The sequence below is a fragment of the Numida meleagris genome, chromosome 19 (genome assembly GCF_002078875.1).
Source record: "Numida meleagris isolate 19003 breed g44 Domestic line chromosome 19, NumMel1.0, whole genome shotgun sequence".
Classification (NCBI taxonomy): Eukaryota; Metazoa; Chordata; class Aves; order Galliformes; family Numididae; genus Numida; species Numida meleagris.
Genome location: NC_034427.1, coordinates 1,589,181 through 1,609,609, shown reverse-complemented (window position 1 = coordinate 1,609,609; position 20,429 = coordinate 1,589,181). Strand labels below are relative to the sequence as shown.

General features: G+C 44.4%; 1 protein-coding gene across 1 annotated transcript; it reads right to left on the bottom strand.

Annotated features, from left to right (window-relative positions):
* EIF2S2 (eukaryotic translation initiation factor 2 subunit beta) lies at positions 6,711-19,110 on the bottom strand. The gene is made up of 9 exons (XM_021416836.1): positions 18,952-19,110; positions 14,460-14,640; positions 13,442-13,545; positions 12,134-12,269; positions 11,721-11,821; positions 11,155-11,303; positions 10,242-10,298; positions 9,139-9,224; positions 6,711-8,357 (listed from the first exon to the last, which is right to left on the bottom strand). Exons 1-9 carry the CDS (start codon positions 18,964-18,966, stop codon positions 8,182-8,184), a joined length of 1,005 nt encoding a protein of 334 aa, XP_021272511.1. The 5' UTR covers positions 18,967-19,110; the 3' UTR covers positions 6,711-8,181.

Below are 20,429 nucleotides of genomic sequence, written 5' to 3'. Positions count from 1 at the left end.
CGGAGCCCTCAGTGATTGGGCGTGAACATGGAGTCAGGGCAGTTTCCACGCTCGTAGGGCACATCAGGCCAACATGGGCACTGGGATGCACATTTGCATTCAAAAACCAAAGCTTCAAGAGAGAGAGAAAAGAAGAAGCACAGATGTGTTAATGACAGCGTGGGAAGGTGGATTTAAACCAAAAGGACAACAAGAGCAGGAGGAACTGAGAAAAGTGGCAGTGCCGGTGCCCGGGCCCTGGGACAGCGCAGTCACTGCCCAAGGGGTCACCCAGCTGGTGGTGGAGCAGCGCAGCACGCTCCAGCCCCACTGTTATCCGTCACATTCACATCCGTGTGCATTTTCCCAATGTGGCTACCTTGGAATTTCCCTTCCACATACCACCAGGAGTGCTGAGCCCATCAGCACAGTGCAGGCGCTCAGAGATCTGCAAGGACCGAGCCCCGGTGGGCAGCAACCCAAAGCACGCGGGAGATGAACAATGCCAGCACCACAAGAACACCAGAAGTCAAAAGCTTCAGAGCCCCACCAGCAAAAACAAGGGCAGGAGATGTGCTCAGCTCCTCTAATTGGCTCCAGATCCGCCTTTCAAACCCGCTTGCTGCACGGGATGTTCTTCTGAAGAACAGATCCCAGCTGCGGATGGTGACGCCGGGAGCCGCGCTACAAACAGCTCTGAGAAATCTGGTCCTAAATGAACCAAATCAGCGATCCACTGGGAATTATTCTCATCTGCAGAAAATCCTTAGTAACGCATTTAAGGAGGGATTCCAGCAGGGCAGAACAATGTGCACCCGCCTGTCTGCACCGGGGACGCAAGTACCACACGCTGCCTTTGCAGCTGCTCTTCACAGCATTCATCTGACACCCGACCAGGTCCGAGTTACCCCCAGCAGGAGCTGTGCCCCCTGCAGCAGGACATACAGAACCCACGCTGCTCCCTGGGAGCGGGCACTGAGCACAGAATGGGGCACCGCCTCCTTTGGTCATACCAACGCTCCGCATGGCTGCAAGGAACACGAGATCTGCTTTCATGGCAGTTGTTTCGGCTGTTCTCCTGGCAGCAGGGAGCCCTCAGATCTGTTGGAAACGCCGTCTTTCAGCCGTAACACGCAGAGGCTTTTTCCCATGATAGAATTTTTGCTGGGGGATCATTTTCCCGCTCAGGACATCCCCATTCTTTTCTTTCCCCAAAAGAAATGTGCGTTGTCAGACGAGCTCAAGGCTCCTGGACAACAGCCAGGCACTTCCCAAGCAGGATGCGACGCGTGTTGGCGGACACCCAATGTAGGCGCTCGCTGGTGGTGTACGGAGAAGATCGAGCCCCCAGCTGTGCACCGGGTCTGCTTGAATCCCGTTGGGTCACTAAAGAAGCAATAAGACCACGGCAGCACAGAGGGTACGAGAAGAGCAAGCCAGCTTGCAGAGGGAAGAGCTCCTCTCCAGCCACAAGGCTGTGAGCGTAGGAGACACCCAGGATGTCTCTAAAATGCTGAGTGCCCAGCGGGAGCAGCAGAGCCCTGGGCGTTCCCAGCCGATGGAGGCAGGCGAGCGATGCACGGAGCCGCCGGGAGAGCCGCACTCAGACAGCGGTGTTCCACGTCCTGGCCCACAACCAGCTCTGCACTCCCAAAGCAATGCTCTTCCAACTGCGTTTCACGTGGATTTTTTTTTTTCTTCACAGCTCACTTTCTATTAGTATGAGGGCTGCTCCAAAAGTAATGCCTCCTAATTTATGGTGCTGGCCCACGACATCAGAAGATGTTGGTGGGATGGCAGTAGAGGTTGGACCTTCCCACCGATATCCCGTGCCATTCTTTGTTGTGTGACAGATGGCAGTCTGACAAAATGGCATCTGACATGGGAGTGCATATGGAGCAAAGGTGTGGAATTGCATTCCTCCATGCAGAACTGGCACCCGTTGACAGCCATTGACACTTGCTGAACATTTATGGAAACAAATCAGTGGATGCTGGCACAGTGAGGCGGTGGGTGATGTATTTCAGCAGTGGTGACCGTGGTGCAGATGTTTAGGAGAGCGGCATCAAGGCTCTTGTTCATCGCTGGTGAAAATGCAGAGCTAACGGTGGTGACTGTTGAAAAATAGTGGTTCATAGCGGAGATTTTGCTCTATCAAATAGTGTTATCATGCTCTTTGTATTTGTTGTCTTTTCCATGGAAATAAACAGGAGGCATTACTTTTTTAATGTTGTAGTTGCTGCAGAGCAGTGCTGCACAGAGCCAAGGGAGGACAGGATCCGGACTGCTGACCCAAACCAGCCCAAGGGATGTCCCATACCATGTGGCATCACACAGAAGTATAAAACTGGGGGAGCTGGCCAATGATGAGCAACTGCATTGCGCATCTCTTGTTTGGTTTATTCTATTATTACCTCTTCATTTTCTGTCCTATTGAACTTTCATTATCTCAACCCACAGGTTTTACTTGTTCTCCAGTTTTCTCTCCCATCCCTCACCACTCTGAGCCCAAGTATGACTTTTGTCAGAGTTGAGATTTAATGGCCACATCCCCCACCAGAACAAAGCGTAGGGACTAACAATGTGCTCCAGTGTGCTGTGAGAGGGGGATGTCTGCAATTAAAAACAAATGGTCAAGGACAAAAAAAAAAATTAAGAGACCACATGTGCTGCGGCAGCCAGCCCCAAGCATCCTCTCAGTCTTTGGGAAACCCCTCAATGGCAATCACAGCCTCGGACCTAAGCAACCACTTCAAGAGGACCTGAGAGATCTTTGCAGAGCTCCTTTAAGAAGAAAAAAAAAGAAAATTTCCATCCCTTGGCTGGCTGGGACTCACAGGAGAAGAACCCATTGTGGGAGAGTGTCAGAACGCGCGGGGACAAAGCAGGGAGGGAAAGCGGCTCAAGCTTCATCTCAGATGAACTCACACTGCCCAGAACAGATGGACCACGCTGGAAAAGGGCTTTTTTGGTGCTGGACAAAAAGCAAAGCACAAGGCCTGCAGCAGGCAGCGAGACTGCGAGCAGCAGGGAAAGGCGTTTCGGTGCCCAGAACTGCAGAGGATCACAGAGGCATTTTTCACTCTCCTTTTGTGCCTTGTTTTCAAAACGGAGCACATCTAGCTTTTCTCCCTGTGGTGGATGTAAGAAGACTTCTCTTTGTTTTCCTTTTTTAAAGAAATGAGTGTTGCCAGAGGAGGACTGCGAAGCCACATTAGGAGCCCCAGGATTCAGCCATATCCCCTACCAGTGTAAGTATGCTCTCCATCCAGGTTGCAGAGCAACATGCTTCTGCATGGAAGAAAGAAATCAGAGGAAACCTTTGGGACAGCTATCCAGGGCAGCAAGCAAGGCTTGGGGAGGGGAACAGAAATAAAAGGAATTCAAACTCATTTGCTTTGGTACAGAATTCAGAAAATTCCCCAAAAGATTTTAAGAACATTAATTGCAGATTTTCCCTTGCTCCCAATCCTACATCTAAACTACATGGATGCCTGTAAAAATCCAGACTCCAGGCTAAATTTTGCTCACGGTTACAGACACGTTTTCCTCCTTTCCAGCATCCCAGTTGGCAGCAGTTTCAGCAGTGACACAGCACCCACTCGTTCTGTGGTTCAGTCTTGGGAGTCACTATGAAGCTTTGCTTTAATTCTAGTGCAGGAGGAATGTGAAAAACACCAACCCCCCCATCACACCCAGAAGCTGCTTATAGAAGCAGAATGTCAGAGAACCCCCAGTTTCTCAGAGGACGCAGATTCACCACAGAAATGGAATGGACCGAGGGAGTTATCCACACATTTCTGTTGAGTGTTCAGCAGGAAAATGATTAATAGCACAGATGTCAAGTTCCTACTGTTAGATTTCAGAAATACGCAGTTGCTCGCAATGCACAAAAAGGAAGATGAACAGCTGCACAGCGAGGAACGGAGCTGCTGGTGCAGTCACAGCAGTAGGGAAGAAGAAAGTACTTTTCTTCCTGCAAAGAAAGCCTCAGGTCTACCAGCAGCAATGCTTCCACGTGCAGCTTCACTTCCTCAGTCTAAAGCAGCACTGGCACTTCTCTGCCACCTCATTCTACGGTTTCTCTCGAGCCCTTTCCGCTCTCAACCCAAACAACAAGCATCTGAGATTGGTTTTCCCAAGGTTGACAGAAAGGGACGTGGGACAGGAACAAGCCATGATCCGGGTTAACTGCCACCATGCCCCGTGTGCCCAGACAGAACGCGTGATAGAACAGCATGTGTCCAACCTCCACCAACACGTACGAGCCCAAGCACCTGCAGGCTTCAGCTTCGGGCCTGCTCTGCTCTGCTGGAAAAGCAGAGAGCAGCTTGTCCTGCCACTGTGTCTGAGCTCTGTGTAAAAAAAAAAAAAAAAGCAAGCAATTATCCTGGCAACTAAAATGAGTTTGCAGTTCGTTGTCCAAGCACACTGACGCTGAACTGGTAACTCTTGTGCAGCCTCTCTGCTGCTAAACGTCTGCCTTCAGCTCCTCCTCAAAGCTCAGCCTTCAGCTTCCCTGGACGCTCTGCTGGTAATCTGGAATACACCACTGGAAAAAACATGGATCAGAGGGGCAGCACAGACACGTGGAGACCTGTTATTCAAAACACCACAGACCAAACATTACGAATCCAGCCGTCAGCACCACACTCAGTTTCGTTCTCCTGACTTGCAGAACCTTCCTGCAGTTTCTACTCCGTTCACCCTCTGCCAGATTATCAGCCCATGTACTTCCACCTGATTTACCACGGAGCACCCCCTGCAACTTGTGACAAACCTCCTCCACTCTCCAGCACCCTTTAAGCCCATGCTTTTTTCTCCTTGCTCATCATCTCAGACGACCATCTCCCTGTCAAACGGGCACAAAACTGACACAAACCAGGGATTCCAGAGTATAGGGTGCATGACTGGAGGACACAATCCATGATGAACCACGCGCAGCTGTGACTAGAAATCTCACGGACAATAGGAAGTTCATACAAATGCCTCTCCTTCACTCTTCTTCATACTATTTCAGGTCATTAAAAAAACACTACTGCTTTAAATCCTTGCTCCAGACAGACGCTCCCATAAAGGTGTGCTTAGGTCCACTCATTTCAGTACAGAGTTAATTCAGAACAGAGCCACATGACCTCAAAAGCAGCTGATCCCACTGCCGCCATAGCAAACCAGGGAACCAGGTCCGTTTTCATTTTACCCATTGTGCTGGCAACACGAGCAAGGTCATCTCAGTCCTTGAGTATCGGTATATTTCAGGCTGATTAACCACAAAATGACTCCACAGATCTCCTAGGACATTCAGTGACGGCTTTCAAAAGACTTCCATGGTTTGGGCTAGAAGAGGTGTTGCATCTTTACTACTGGAACAGGAACAGACCTACAATAGCTGAGATCATTTCAATAAAGCACAAAAACTCTCACGCACAGAAGACATGGAAAAGAGCAACCCAACTACATCACTGTGCTCATAGCTCCTCAGCTCTTACCCAGCCCATTGAAACAGGGATTCCTCTCTGCTCCTTGCAGTCCTTCAGTGCCAGATGACAATCTGGTTCCCCCATCTCCACCAGCACCATGCAGCCAAGCTGCATCTCACCGAGGAAAGCATGTAGAAATACAACTGCTTGCATTCAAACCATCCATGCCTGCACAAAGGCCCGTGGCAAACAAAGCTACCGCCTTACTCTGTTAAGAAATCCATTTCTAAGCTGTTTACTTACATTCAGCAGTACAAAAAAACCTTTTTTTTTTTTCCTCTGAACACAGGACTATACTTCAAACACATCATCCTGGCAAGCAGCAATAGCCATGTAACACACACAGTGGATTATACTTGTTTTTGAATATACAGTGGTAAAAAGGTGGGGTTTGTTTGTTTTCAATAAATAAATATCTGCTCCTGGACACAGGAGATTCATGCACCAGTGAAGTCCACATCAAAACGTTTTGCACTCCATTAGTCATCAGCACCAAGGCCTGTGGGTTTTCATGGAGAGAGACACAAAATACACCTATAAGGTGCCTGTACTCATCAGACCTCATATATGATGGCTGTTTAGTCTGGGGAACAGGAGGCTGAGGGGAGACCTCATTGCTCTCTTTGAATACCTGAAAGGTGATTGCAGTAAGAGCAGGGCTGGTCTCTTCTCACTGGTGACAGGACAAGGGGAAATGGCCTCAAGCTGCACCAGGGAGGTTTAAGTCAGATATCAGGAAAAACTTCTTTACCCTTCTTTAGAAAGGGTTGTCAAGCACTGGAACAGGGTTCCACCTCCCAGGGAGGTGGCTGAGTCACCATCCCTGAATGTGTTTAGAAACCATTTGGATGTGGTGCTCAGGGACATGATTTAGCAGCGGGTTGTTAGAGCAGTATGGTTAGGTTGTGGTTGGACTTGATGATCTTGAAGGACTTTTCCAACCTGAGCAATTCTATGATGGGCTTGATTTATTTCAATATTAACATGAACTTTTTGATCCAAATAGAGTGAAATTAAACGCTGTATTTAACCCACTAGAACAGTCTCAGCTTAAGGCCATGCTGCATTTTTAAGATGGATGATTAAAAAGGACAACAAAATTATCTGAGTCAGGAGAGCATGCATGCAAAAAGCTGTGAATGGGTTTAGCTATTTCAGTATGTCACTGAAAGAAGGCAACCAGCACTTCTCCAGTTTTATTTCCAACAGCAGAATGCCTATTTGCTAGAGAAAAAAACAAGAATACAACAATAATGTTACAAGAGGCACTGATCCTGGCTTTATTCACTTAAAGATACATCCAACATTTGTTATAGCTCACTTGGAATTCATAATGCTTTTAAGAAACCAACTATAAAAATCTTGATTTTTGCCTTACAGTGCTGTCAAGTTTTCAAATAGCAAGTAAGTGACTTCCCAGCAAAACTGTGTTGTGCATTAACATATGTACAAAGATTAAAACTTGGTAGAAACCCTTCTGTTTCTGATATTTCATGTTCACAATCACCACAGTTTTCCCTAAGGAGGAAGCAACTCTGCTAAGCTGCAGGGATGCAAGCCAGTAGTCCTGAGCTATTGCACCTTAACCTGACTCTGCACCATTTTATAGATTGGTTACATGAAAACTGACTTCTATTTCCCATCCCCCCCCCAGTACAGTACTCACAAGGGAGTTCACCCTCCATTTGCATCTTTGTACTTGGCAACTGTAAGAAAAAGTCTGCAGCACTAGAAAAAACTAGTTAGGGCAGCACTACGTGCATCCCCCAAAGATTACTGATACTCACTGCTAGTGGAGAGAAGTACATGTCTTATAATCAAGAGGTGACGATGTGTTAATTTGGAATATAAACTACTTGGCAGTATGTTCTGTAAATTCAAGACTTATCCAAAAGTGTGTTGCAGCCATCATACAATGATGTCACCTACTTTTTTTTTTGCTGCATTTAATAATTTTTTTTTAAAGTGATGAAGAGTGCAGGACTTAAGAAATATAAACATTTCTCTATTAGAAATTGCAAAATTTAGTACTATGATACTATGAAAGCTTACAATAGCTTATCAGTTCTGTGTTAAGACTCAGCATCAATACGGTGCCTGAACTAGCTCAAGCTACAGTCTGCCTAATAAAGCAGTATCAACCTGTCCTGATGTCACTGCCTGTGACCAGTATGCTCCCATTCTAATGTGGCTATAAAAGCACAACCAGTTCTTAAGTTGGTACATCACTCCTGTTCTGTGACCGATTTCTCTGTTTAATGACAGCCTACCTGAAGATCAGCTGATGACATAAACTGAAATAATCCTAAACTTCAATCTGAGTCTCGGGCACAGTTCAGTGACATGATCTGCAGAACAAAACACCAACCATTCCCAGGAACTGTTTAAAGAAAAAACTAAAGGAAAAACCCAAATCGAAGACGCTCACTGTTACAGTATCTTTAATTTATCTCACGTTTTACAGAAGTCTGAATGGATTAAAAAGCACCTCCTTTCCCATCACGTTCCTTACAGTTGGTAAAATATATTCAATGAGCAAATGTATGTGAACAGCTTGAGGATCTGCATCTTGCAAGGATTTCACAGACCAATCAAAAGCCAAATTTCTTGTAGTTTTTACAATCTTGTTTTAATATAATGGTAAGTAAATCCATTCCGATTGTAAACCTGTCCAGATATATCTCCCCAGAACACTTTGCAAAATCCAGTGTTGATTAGCAAACTAGTTAGCTTTGGCACGGAGCTGTGCTCTCTTGCCTGTGACAGCCTGGAAACCAGTTTTGATGCTGGCGACGGAGCAGCGAGAGTGGCAAGTCTCACACTGCAAGAAATATAACCTGGTGTCCTTCTGCAGGATTGTGTCTGGTGACCGACACGTATGACAGGTGACATACTCCTCTGCAGGAAAGGAATTAATTTGTAGTTAAAAGATAAAGCATTATCAGCAGGAAACAAACAAACAGACACATTCCACCAGTTCTTCAGCCTTTAGTTTAACAGCTGTTTTCAAAGGCTGTTTAAATTGACCTACTGTATTAGAACTGGCTTACTATGAAAATCACAGAGGTTTAGATAACCTAAAAATTCCTCCTCCTAGTTGCCAAGTTAACACAGTAGGTTTCATCTGCTACACTGTGCACTGGCACCAGTACTTTAAAGACAATGATCAGTTACAGCTTCCCTTGGGCTTCCCATGACTTTCTTTGTTGAAAATACATTCCCAGATGTCAGCAATTCTTGTAAACATACAGTGCTGTCTAAAGCAGCATTTTTCTGTTACAAATAATCTGCAGGCCCCTTAACTAGCAGCACACATGCTTTATTTGTTAATTAACACGTACGACAAACTTGAACATTAACAATTACTGCTAGTTTTGAGGAGGACTACAAAAATTAAGAAGTGAAAGCGAGATGAAGACGAGACATTCTCAATCGCTCGCACCGTTTTCCTTGGCACATTTCAGTGCCAGGACAGATTATTCCCTAGGTGCTTGCTATAATATGGTACATCAACCTTCACTTGCATTACCCCATTCTAAAGTAGCAGCAAAGCCATAACTTGTTAGCACAGACCCTCCATCGCACGCACACATGCAGGAGCATGTGGGCCATACACAGGCCACTAGTCATCAAAAGGGGCCTGGGAGAAATCTGCAGGGGAAAAGCGAATTATACTTACTGATATATCTTCTCAAGACATTTTCTATCTGTTTTTGCTGGAATCTTCCTTTGATTACAAGTTGGTTGTTGCCGTCTATTGAGCCACTAGTTTAAAAGAAAAAGCAATATCAAGTAATTGATTTACAAAAGACATCAAGCGTTGAAGAAAAATATATGAAGTCAGGAACATGAAGCAAGATAACTGATGCATTCAAGGTAAGAGTAAGCCAGAATTACTTCATGGGAAAACAGCACGTAAAATTCTGAGAGCGCTTTAAAACCTATACAAAGGTCACACAAACATAATACTAACTGCAACAGAAACAGTCTCCAAGAGAGATCAGTTTCATAGTTAAGCTGCCAAATCAGGGAATTGAGAATTAGCACCTACTTATCTCATAGAAGTGACCAAGACAACTCTAGTATTCTGCCTTACTAAGACCCTCTTCTAGCCACTTTGACATAAGAAATCAAATGTACTTTCAGACTACAGTTGGCAAGCTTTTGTTTCATGTCATCCAAAAACGAAGTGAGACTTTGTTATATCCACACTGCAATTAGATGGCTTGATTCTGTACATCTACATAACAGTATTTTAATCTACAAGACAAAAATGCATAGACAACCAGAAAGTACGTTAGCACAGCATAAGAGGTTTGATATAAAGAGGCCTTTAAAAGCACAAGTGTTTTTTATGCTAAGACAGGAGACTTTTATGTGTGGCACTGGATAGACTAACTAGCTACAGGCCCTCAAAACTTCCTTCAGATGGGCAGATATCCTCTCTTCCTTAGCAATTACATGCTGTAAGGTAATTATGAGCTGAAGAGCCATCCTCACCAACTGAGCCAAACAGCTCTGTGATTAGATCATTTTTTGAGAGAAGTCCTAATTAACAAATCCAAAGTGTTATCCTAACTGCCCCCCAGGACTGAGAGCTTGCCTCAGTACCTCTTCTGTGAGCTGGTATCTCCTCCATCACCCAGCACAGCATCTGGGTGCAGAGACGGAGAGCCTGATGTTCAAGCACATATTAACAGATCTAAAATGAGGAATCTTATGTTTGATCAATGACAACTACACTGCCATTGCTTACACACATGTACAGCCCCATAGCCTTACCTTGTACCCAACTCTGCCAACAAAAATGCCAAGAGATGTTTTGGCTGACGATGTAATCTAAAAATAAAGTAAGGATATCTTTAACCTCTGTCCCCGAGTGAAATGTGATATCTATACAGAAATGGCAGGCTAAAATGATATTAAATTATCAAATTTAAAAGGGCAGTACCAGAGGGTTTGTATCAAATAGGAAGAGGCAGACGATGAACTGAGGACACAGGAAAGCTGAACAGTGCACACACACACAAATCATAATTAGAGAGTAATTACTGAAACTAAGTTGAAAGCAAGTTTTTTTTTTTTATATATCAGACTTTCCACTCTTAACCCCTCGCTATCCCTAGTGCCCTGCAAAAACCACTGCTAGCAACCACTGAAATTTTATCTGCAGTATATCACTCAGATCCTCAGTATGATTATCTGGACTACTTTCTGGACTCATACAAAACAAATCAGGTATGTGCTCCTAGAAGTGCCCACAGTGAACAGAAGTAATGAGAATAGAAGAAGCATAGAAAAAACCAATACTGAACTCCATGGCATTTACCAAGAGAACAGTACTTCTGGTTTATCTCAAAATTAGAAGGAACATTCATCCCTGAAGACTTGCAAATAAACACCACCGGACACTCAACTACAGACTTGCTAGAAGTGAACAAACTGAGCAGAGCAATAGGTTTTGTTTCAGTCCACAAGATCCATGAAGCAAGCCTACCACATTGATAATTAAAGTACAAAGAAAGAAATTAAATCATCTTCATAAATACCATACCAAGAAAAATAGAGGAAATGAACAGTACATCAAAACAGCTTTCACTTTGGTCTGTCAGTCTTTTGTTAAAAAGCACACATTCAACAGCTAGCAGCACAGAAAATTCCACTATTCTTGAGAAAAGTTAAGAGTAAAACTTACAATTTGCAGATATCTGTAAAGTTGACAAAAGATGTTTTCTTGGTCCCTACTCTTACCACCTGCGGAGGCTTCATGACAAATTTCCGTTTTTCTCCAGCTACCATATCTGGGTTCTTTTCCCGCATGATGTTAAATACTCTATTGAGCAACTGCAAAAATGAACGAATCATCACTCAAGATAGGCAAGATATTCATGTTGAAGTACAACGCTTCTAAAAACCCGAGATAGCATTGAGCATCAGACCAAATTCGCCTGTTAGCATTTCCCTGTAAACTTTTGAACACGCTTAAAAAAACGTTCTGATATATGCAAAGACTGAAAGATATTTTCACAGTTTACTTTATAATCTCCAAGTACCCCAGCCTGCATGCAAAAGTCACTTTAAATATCACTAACATTGCTCCATAGGAAAATTGACCGTGACAAGAGATGCACTTTGTTATCTTTCTGTTCACAAGCTTCTGAGTACAAGCCTTTAAGTTGGAAATGGGACACATAAACATAAGGCTCTGCTCTGATGCAGCACATTAACATGGAAGATACTTTGAAAGCCTTTTAACATTACCTCATCGTATGTGTAGTCCCTTTCTGAGCCTGCCCATGCAGGTCCCGACTGAAGGCTAAAAGAAATTCCATCATCTTTTTTACTGTCTTCATCCTCATGAGCTGTAAAGAAAGTTGTATGGGATTCATTAAGGAAAAAAACATGTATTTCTTTATCCTTGAGCATACACCATTTCTCAAAGGTACATCAACAGAAGATTTGCGCTGAGATGTGAAATCTCTGTTCACCTGGCTAGAAGGGGCATCAGCACTTACTGTGAATTCAGGCTCCTTCTACAGCATTTTTTCTGATAACCATGATAGTGGTAGGAGTAACAAAATTAATTTTTAGACTAAAGGATACCCAAACAAATTATTCACCTACAACATGGCCTTTTCAGTTTCAACACCTCCCTAGCTATATTATACTTTTACCTTCATCCTTTTCCAATATTTCATCTTCATCTGGAAACTTCACAAACTTTTTCTTCTTCTTCTTATTGCCCAGCATGATGTCAAGGTCATCTTCAGGTTCTGCTACCTCTGGCACATCTCCCTCAATTTTTAATTCCTACAAAAAAAAACAAAAAAAACAGTAAGACTGTAGTATACAGTATTAAACATAAATCTTCACTGCACAATATTAGAAATCTTCTAGAATAGTGTGCTACTAGTCTAACTATTATGTTTTGGGATCGTGGTAGATAATGCTAACAGAAAAGAACAGAAACTAAAGTTTGCTTAGGAGAGCCCTGCACTACAACACATGAAATCGGGACAGATTTTCAAAATATCGAGCTGAGCTACCATGAGGTGCACACACCTGACACACAACAGTTTTGTATTAAAACTGTATCTAATCTGTGCTACTTCCTTTGGAATACTCCATTTCCTATCAGGTAATCAATGGAGACAAGAATCTTCTAGTTAACACCTGGCTGGTCAGAAACAAGATCACACCATACTTCACTAAAAGCATCAGCCACAGTAGGGTGCAGGGGAACAAAACCCCTTACATGCCATAAACATTAATGTGAAGCAAAGCCGTGCTACCTGCAGCCAGTCTAATTTATCACATTTGTTTCCCAGATGTAGGCACATATCTGCACTTAGAGAGAATACACACAGCAAGCATTTGGCCTGTTTGGGTCAGATCAGAGGGGCTTTTCTTCCTCAAAAGGCAAAATCCAAGAACAGGTTTACACGTAACATAACATTTATCTGCCCTCTTGCTCTCTGGGCTTCCTAGTTACACTGACATGCAATACTAAATTATGACTTGGAATAAAACTTGAGAAGAGTAAAAATATCTTGCACAATTTCTGGAATACAGAACGGTAGCCAATCATTTCTAAAGAAAACATGAGAGTAAAAACAGATTTCATAGCAGATAAACAGCCTTTATTTGAAGGGTGGCCTTTAGAGGACTGTTCTGTGCACTGCTTCTGACATCATCCACTTTCTCCCACCTCAAAAGAGAGCTAACCTTGATGATAATCAACCCTTACTTCAAGTGACAGGATTACTGCACATCGGTTAGATTTTCTCGTTTCCAGACAAGATGTCTTTGTGTAATAACATATTCAGTAGAACTACTATACACAAAGGACACAGTGAAATTTCTATTAACTACACCAAGACAAGATGTCAGATTGCAAACATCTCCTCTACAGACAATCCCCAGAAAATGAAAGCAAGAAGGCTTCTGGCAGTAGACAGGATGGTCTGGTTATGTAAACAAACCTTTACACCTTCTTCTGCTTCATCTATATCAAATATCTTCTTTGGCTTCTTCTTCTTTTTCTTTTGATTGAAGAAGTTCAAATCATCCAAATCATCTGTTGCATCTAACAACAAATGATTGGCAAAAGTACAGATGTTAATAACTACAGCAACAGTTCAGGCATTATAGTTTCCAATTCACATCCAAAGTTTTCAAAGCGTTACAGCAAGACACAAACAGGGACCTGCAGCCCCTACAGATATCCTCATGTTTTAGGAGAGGTCATTCTCATCTGCCCCTAGACAGAACAAGAGCTATTTCATGGTTTCTGTATCTTATAACTGCATTTTCTTATTTTTAAGTGTTTAATCTTCCTTTCTGTTTTGAACGAGAAGCTAGTTACTTCTGTAATTATAGTAGAAATGCTAAAAAAGTTAAAAGAAGACTGCAGGAGGAAAATACAGTTTCTTTGGTCCACAGCTGGAGCCAATCTTAAGAAAAAAAAGGATTTAAGTTAACAGCATTCCTTTACTCAAGTCATCTTGAAATGGCATTGGTCTCAATTTAAAAGGCAAAGTCATACATACACACATAAGCTTATTTCCAAAAAAGATTATGAGTAACACTCCAGTTGCTGCATTCACAGCTGCCCAAAAACTAGAAACCCTTTCAGCCATATCTGTATTATTCACATTACAGCTTAATTGGAGAATTACTGCAACAACTGCATACAGAAGATATTATATATCATTACAGTTGTTTTAGGGCTTCTCTTTTCTTTATCTCACACAATGCTTCTATTTGAATCAGGAAAGCAGAATTAACATAAGCCATTACTAGCTTGCTGTATGTTTGTGGACGTGGTTTTAGGCAGGAGAAGCAAATTACGTCTTTCAAATAAGCAACAGATTATTCTTCACAAGCTCTTGAACTCGAACCTCAGCATTATTCGTTATGATACCACGCCCTTGAAATGGGGTTTCTAGTCTCAAAATACAGAGCTACCCTTCAGACCTCATCTACATGGATTCATTTTACCTTTCTTCCTGCTGTCTTCTTCATCTGCTTCAACATCTTTGTCTTCTGTTGGCTCTGGTTCAACTTCTTTTGTTTCTGACTGCTGAGTCTCTTCTGTTTGCGTATCTGCTCCTTCCTCGTCCAGCATAAATGGCTTCTTCTTTCTCTTCTTCTTCTTGCTCATAGTGGGATCGAAAATCATCTGTGAAAGTCAAGAGTTCATTAGCAACATAATTATCACCTGGCATTTAGCATTTATAACTCTTTAAGCTTCTCTCCATGTTCCTTATGTTAACTGAACCGTCCTCTAGCTTCCATCTCAATCTGGGATTTTTTTGTACCTGCAAAAATGTAATACAAGTTAACTGACTCAAAATCGAGCTTCTGCACAAACACAACTGATCTCATTCCCAGGTATAACTAAACAGAGACTTAAAAGAGTAGAGAAAGAAAAGGTTACAATACCACTCAGGAGCTTCAGCTTCTGCTGCTTTTCCCCACAACAGTTAAGATTTACTCAAGTTTCCTGTTACCTATGTACTAGTTCAGCTGAAAATGTATTACAGCTGTGAACCTTTGACAGATTAGCTACTTCTCCATTTAATTGTCACTATGAACTCCAACACTAAGTAAGGCCATGTGAAGCAGCCGCTGTACCATGCAGCACTACACAAACATACACACAAGATTAAGAACATCTACCATACAGAGCACAGTAATTTCCAGATTCATTAAAAGGCAAGACTTACCAACACCCCTCTTGACAAGAACGCTTTGGACTAGGGAGAACCCAGAAGAAACTGGTGCTACAGCCCAACCTGCATCAGCTCAGTACTAAGAAAAAGCAAAGGTCTCACCTCCAAGCTGTTGAGGAATCCCTCAGCCAACAAAGCAGCGTGCTTCACCTACCCTGACTCCGAAGAAATCACTAACCCAGGAATGACTTTGAACTTACTCATCCTCTGGATGCCTCAGACAATCAGCACAAGTTTTTCAGTTTTCAAACACAGGATTGCTTCCTGCTATTTAAATTAAAATAATGTGTGTTTGACATCACAGCTATTGGTCAGTTTGTTACACGTCTGGCCATTTTTTCCATACCACAGTGTACATATATTTCAAACAACTGTAGACACTTAAGAAAAACAGTAGAAAGGGTTTCATTACCTAATAATTGAAAAATGTTTTTTCATATAGGTAAAAGTTAGCATCATGAATACCCCTCACTCAGAATAACAAACATTTCAAATGAGAAATCCTCCGACTTCTAGTTTTATTACATCCTCTAAGGTTTTCTTTCCATAAAGCAATCTTTTCCTCATACTTTTCATGCTCTTACACGTGATACTCCTGTGATACTCTTCTGATTTTCTGTAGAACATACCATTCATAAAGGCTCTGAACTGAGACCGAGGGGTAACACACAACACCAATGCCCACAGAAGCCCGAGGCTTTCAGACTGCTGCAACGTGCCCTCAGCTGCACGCAATATGCTTAGAATGGCTTTCTAAAAAGTTCCCTTGGCTGCCTTCCCTCTCAGGCACATGTATGAATCATGCTCCCGCAGGGCAGAGCACTCAAAGAATGTGCACAACTGCTTACGCTGTTTGCTGCCTTCCTCTTGTAACCTCTCAGGCTGCTGACACAGGAAAGCTGCCTGCATAGGCAAGGGTGTACAGCCTTGAGAACAACCAAGCAAACATCAGTTTCAAGATCAAGACTCGCATGATGCAACTTTGCGAGACTCCACAGACAATGTTCTAGACCTTTTGCACAAAGCTGCAGGAAGAAGATTAGATCAGGCATAGTAACTGGAAAGAAGAAATCACTCTACATAGACACTCTTCCTTTTCTAAAGCAAAAAAAGACACCTCTCATCCTGAACTGCCGCAGGGCATATCTTGTGTCCACAAGAGACTGAGTACATCTTCAGCAATACACTGAACAAAAGACAACTTCTAGACTCTGGAGATGGTTTTAATGCTGAAAAAGTCTTTTTAGCAGAGGTGCATGGCTCCTCAAGCAGCATTCTGCAAAGGTGCACAGCTCCAATGGCACACTTGGCTCTTCAGGGACACTGTACCCAGCGAGACAGGCAGGCATAGCCAGGCTCCTGCACACTTCGGCCCGGTCCTGCCAGGCTAACTGCTCTGAGGAAACTGAATACAGGAGCTGGACAACCTGAGAAGGACATCCATGCCTGAACTATTTTTGATCACCAAGAACTTACATAGGAACCAAGCAGGACTCTTAGGTCACACGCAATTTTAAAAAAAAAAAAATCATGATATGAAGTAACCAACCCGCTAACCAGGCTGCTCTGTTTGGCCTTCCTGGGCTGGAAACATCAGAAATTTCTTCATGTTTTCTCTCTAAGCAGTACATTTGATTAAACAAAGCATTATGACACCATCTAAGTGTGAAAAGTACTGGACAAGTTGTAGGCCTACTGAAGAGACTATAGCCTCCAGACTAAATACACCAAAGTCTATGCTTTTACTATCCAGAAATGAAAAACTGCCACCCTGGTTCAGCTCTCAGAGCCAAATTCCCATATGGATTTTCCTCTTCTTTAGGCCACAGTTCTTTCTCACACAAGCCTCCATATATCCACTCCCTATTTCAAAGGCTCACATGGACAAAATCCCAGCTTACAGAAATCAACTGAGTGAAGGATGAGAAAAAAGATAAATAAAATTAGAGCTTCGAGTCCAACTCCTAGGACAGAAGCCCACGTCACCTGAAACTGCTACAATAGTGGCAGCTGCTGGATATTCTACCAGAGGTCACAATCCCATTTCATCGGTCTGAATAAACACAGCCATGTCCACCAAGCACAGACCAACACCACACTGGGCAAGTTTGTACAGGTATCCTTACACTGCACTGCTCTCTGCGATAGAATTCAAAGTTATTTATGACTAATCAGCACCTAAACCCTCCAGCTGCTCAAAAAAAAAAAAATTCTCCAGCATTATTTCTTTGGAGCTGCATAAAACCACAAGGCAAGAAAACCTTCCAGTTATCATCTAGTAGGACTTTAGACATGTACTAGGATTTTTAATAAGATAATTAGAGGTTAAGGGACTGCTCACCACTTGCAGGTTTAGAACTCTGCTCCTCACAAGCAGGACGCGTGCTGCTCCTGCTATGTTGCACTCCTGGGCAGCTCTCAGACAAGAGCTGGTTCTACCAGGCAGTTTCTCTGCTGCAATAGTCTAAAAATTTTAAGCCGTGGTCCAGTGCAACTGCCCATACTTGGAACAACTCTGCGATGCAAACCAAAGAATTCTAACACCTACACTACAGATTTGTCTTTGGAGATTCACGCATCTTCCTCCTTGTCAGCTTTACAAAAAACAGAAAACAACTATTGCCTATACGGCTTACCAACAACAGGCTACTTGGCTTCTAGCAGCCAGACACAGGGAAGCTGTGGGTGCACTCACTCTCCCATACACTATCCAGAAGATCTACAGTGACAGCTCAGTTATCTACTACCACTTTCATTCCGTCAGTCTGCAAAATAAATCAAACCAGAGATGCAACTTAACTACATTAGATACTCCTGATCTCACCTTAGTGTCAGAACAAATGCACCTGAGACAGAATGCATCTGATGCAATGGTTCTAATTTCCAGAATCAGAACGCTATCTACACATCAGCACACAATAGACACAAAAATGCAGGACATACATTAATGGCAGCTGAATAACCACTCTCAGCTACCATTAAGGTAACTTGTAATTACACTAGTTGCTTTTTATTACGTCAGAGAAGCTGTGAGTTACTCATCTCCAAGGTTAGGGTGAGCATACTTTGCTCGGAAGTGAACCAAAGAGATATTTTAAGCATCACCACAGAAAAAAAGACCAAAAGCAGCCATCTCATAGACTCCAACAGCACAGTTTCCCACCGGCCGTGTCTTCCATCAGGGTGCTCATCGCCTCACACATGGAAAGCTTTCCTTTTCCCCTGAGACAGACTGAAACGAGGCTACCTACGGCTGCAGCTACAACACTGGAAAAACTTCTCGGAGACAGCTGCACCCACTTCCCTGAAAGCGTGCATAAGCAAAAACCAGTGCATCTGGACAAACCGCGTGTTATCACTCGTTAAGATGCATCTACTGAGCTGTCAGGGATGAAAGCCGAGATGTTAAAGCTCCAAAAAGAGGTAAATATTGAGGCGAAATGCTATCGCCAAAGGAGCACGAGGCGCCCTGGGGACGCGATGCCGACAGGTCCCCTTCTCCCCCCAGCCCTGCCGTGCGGGAGACGGGCACGGCTCGGGGAGCTGCGGGCTCGTTCCGAGGAAAGTCCTGTGGGCCCCGAGCGGGGCCGAGGTCCCGCCACCCGCCGAGCCGCAGCCCAGCCCCGGGGTGGAGGCCGCGCTGTGGCCGCCGCAGGCCTCGGGCCCGCTCTCCCACATGGCGGCGGCCCCGGCTCCGGACGCGGCACAGCGCAGCCCTCGGGCTCGGCTCCCTCCCCGACGGCGGCGGCGGGCCTCACCTCGTCGCCCGACATGGTTGCGGCCGGACACGGAACGGGAATCGGATGAGGAGCGGCGGGGCTCAGGGACGCTGCCGGCCGTTGCCTGCGACCGCCGCGCTCGCCTCTTGCATCAGCGCTCCCCTCCCCAGCAGTGCGCCTGCGCGCCCCGCCGCGGCGCCTGCCGGGAGCTGTCGTTTTCGGCGCTGCGCATGCGCCGCCGGATGGCGTGTGGGGCCGTGTGGCGGGCGGGGGCTGCGAGGTGCGCCGAGCTGCGCCGGGCGGAGCTGGCGGGACGGGGTCTTGTCCCCTCCGCCCGAGCTCTTCTCCCGTGGAGGGGCGGGCGGCAGCCGGCGTTGATCAGAGCTGGGCGGTTGCTGGCACCGAAGTAGAGCAGAAGTGCCTCTCTGCTTTGTCTGAAAATTAAGGAAGGAAAGCTTTCCTTCCCGTCTCTGGAGGACGCCGGGCCCGGCTTGCCCGCTCGCTCGGGGCCTTGTCCCGCTGGGCTGGGAGCGCTTCCACCGGACAGCACGGCCCGTGGCCGACCGGTCTGACGGCGACCTGTTCCACACCTTCCTGCTGAAAGCATTTCTGCTGCGTTGCAATGGAATTTCCTCTGCGCATCCCGTGCCTGCTGCCCCTTGTCACTGGGCCGCACCCCGCCTCGTTTCCCCGCTGTGGATGTGTTATTTACGCACCTTGCTGAGCTCGTCCTCAGCCTTCTCGTGCAGGTTTAGCAATCCCAACTCTCTTAATTTCACCTCGCATGGCAAGTGCTCCACAGCCCCTTACTGCTGTCTCATTCCATTTCCCCTCTAATAGCTAAGAGAAGGAATTGGTGCTAATACATGACACCACAAAGTACTCGTTAGCGTTCTGTTTCCCAACCAACTCTGAAATTAAAAGGTCATCAATTTCACGCCAGACTTAGCGTTAAAGCAGACAGAGCCATCAGCACAAACGTTATTACAGGATGTTTTACATTTTAATATTTCCAGACCATTTACTTTCTCTCGTCCCATAACTTCCCATTATATGGTGTAAACTTGTACCGTTCCTTTTTACATTAGCTGGAGATTACGCACGCTGCATCATTTAACTTTTTAATCAGCTACAAGAAAAGACGAGCGGCCATCACGTATCTTCAGTCTTCTTTTCATCCACCTTTCTACTTGCCTCATTTGGAAATGGTGACACCCAGCATATGCCGTGGGCAAAGCCATCCGTCTGGAGACGCTACCAGAATAGGAATGAGTTTTAGCTTTTCCCAGCATAACTAAAATATTTTTTTCAAAGAAATTCCTGAAAGCCAACTTTAAAAACATTACTTTTCTTTCCTGCTTCAGTGCCAGCACCTTTCTTTCTCTGGGAATTCACAGCATTTGTGTCTTTGTCACTTCTCATTAAGTGTCAGGGATAGCGTGGGTTTTACGGTTATCCCAAGACAGGGTAGCTGTATCTTATATTGCCTCAGATTATATTTGACTAAGCTGTTCTAA

Coding starts and splice junctions, on each gene's coding strand:
- EIF2S2 (XM_021416836.1), bottom strand. Junction 11,822..12,133: donor AATATTGGAAAAGGATGAAG/GTAAAAGTATAA, acceptor CTTTCTTTACAG/CTCATGAGGATGAAGACAGT. Junction 10,299..11,154: donor TTTACAGATATCTGCAAATT/GTAAGTTTTACT, acceptor CTTTATTTTTAG/ATTACATCGTCAGCCAAAAC.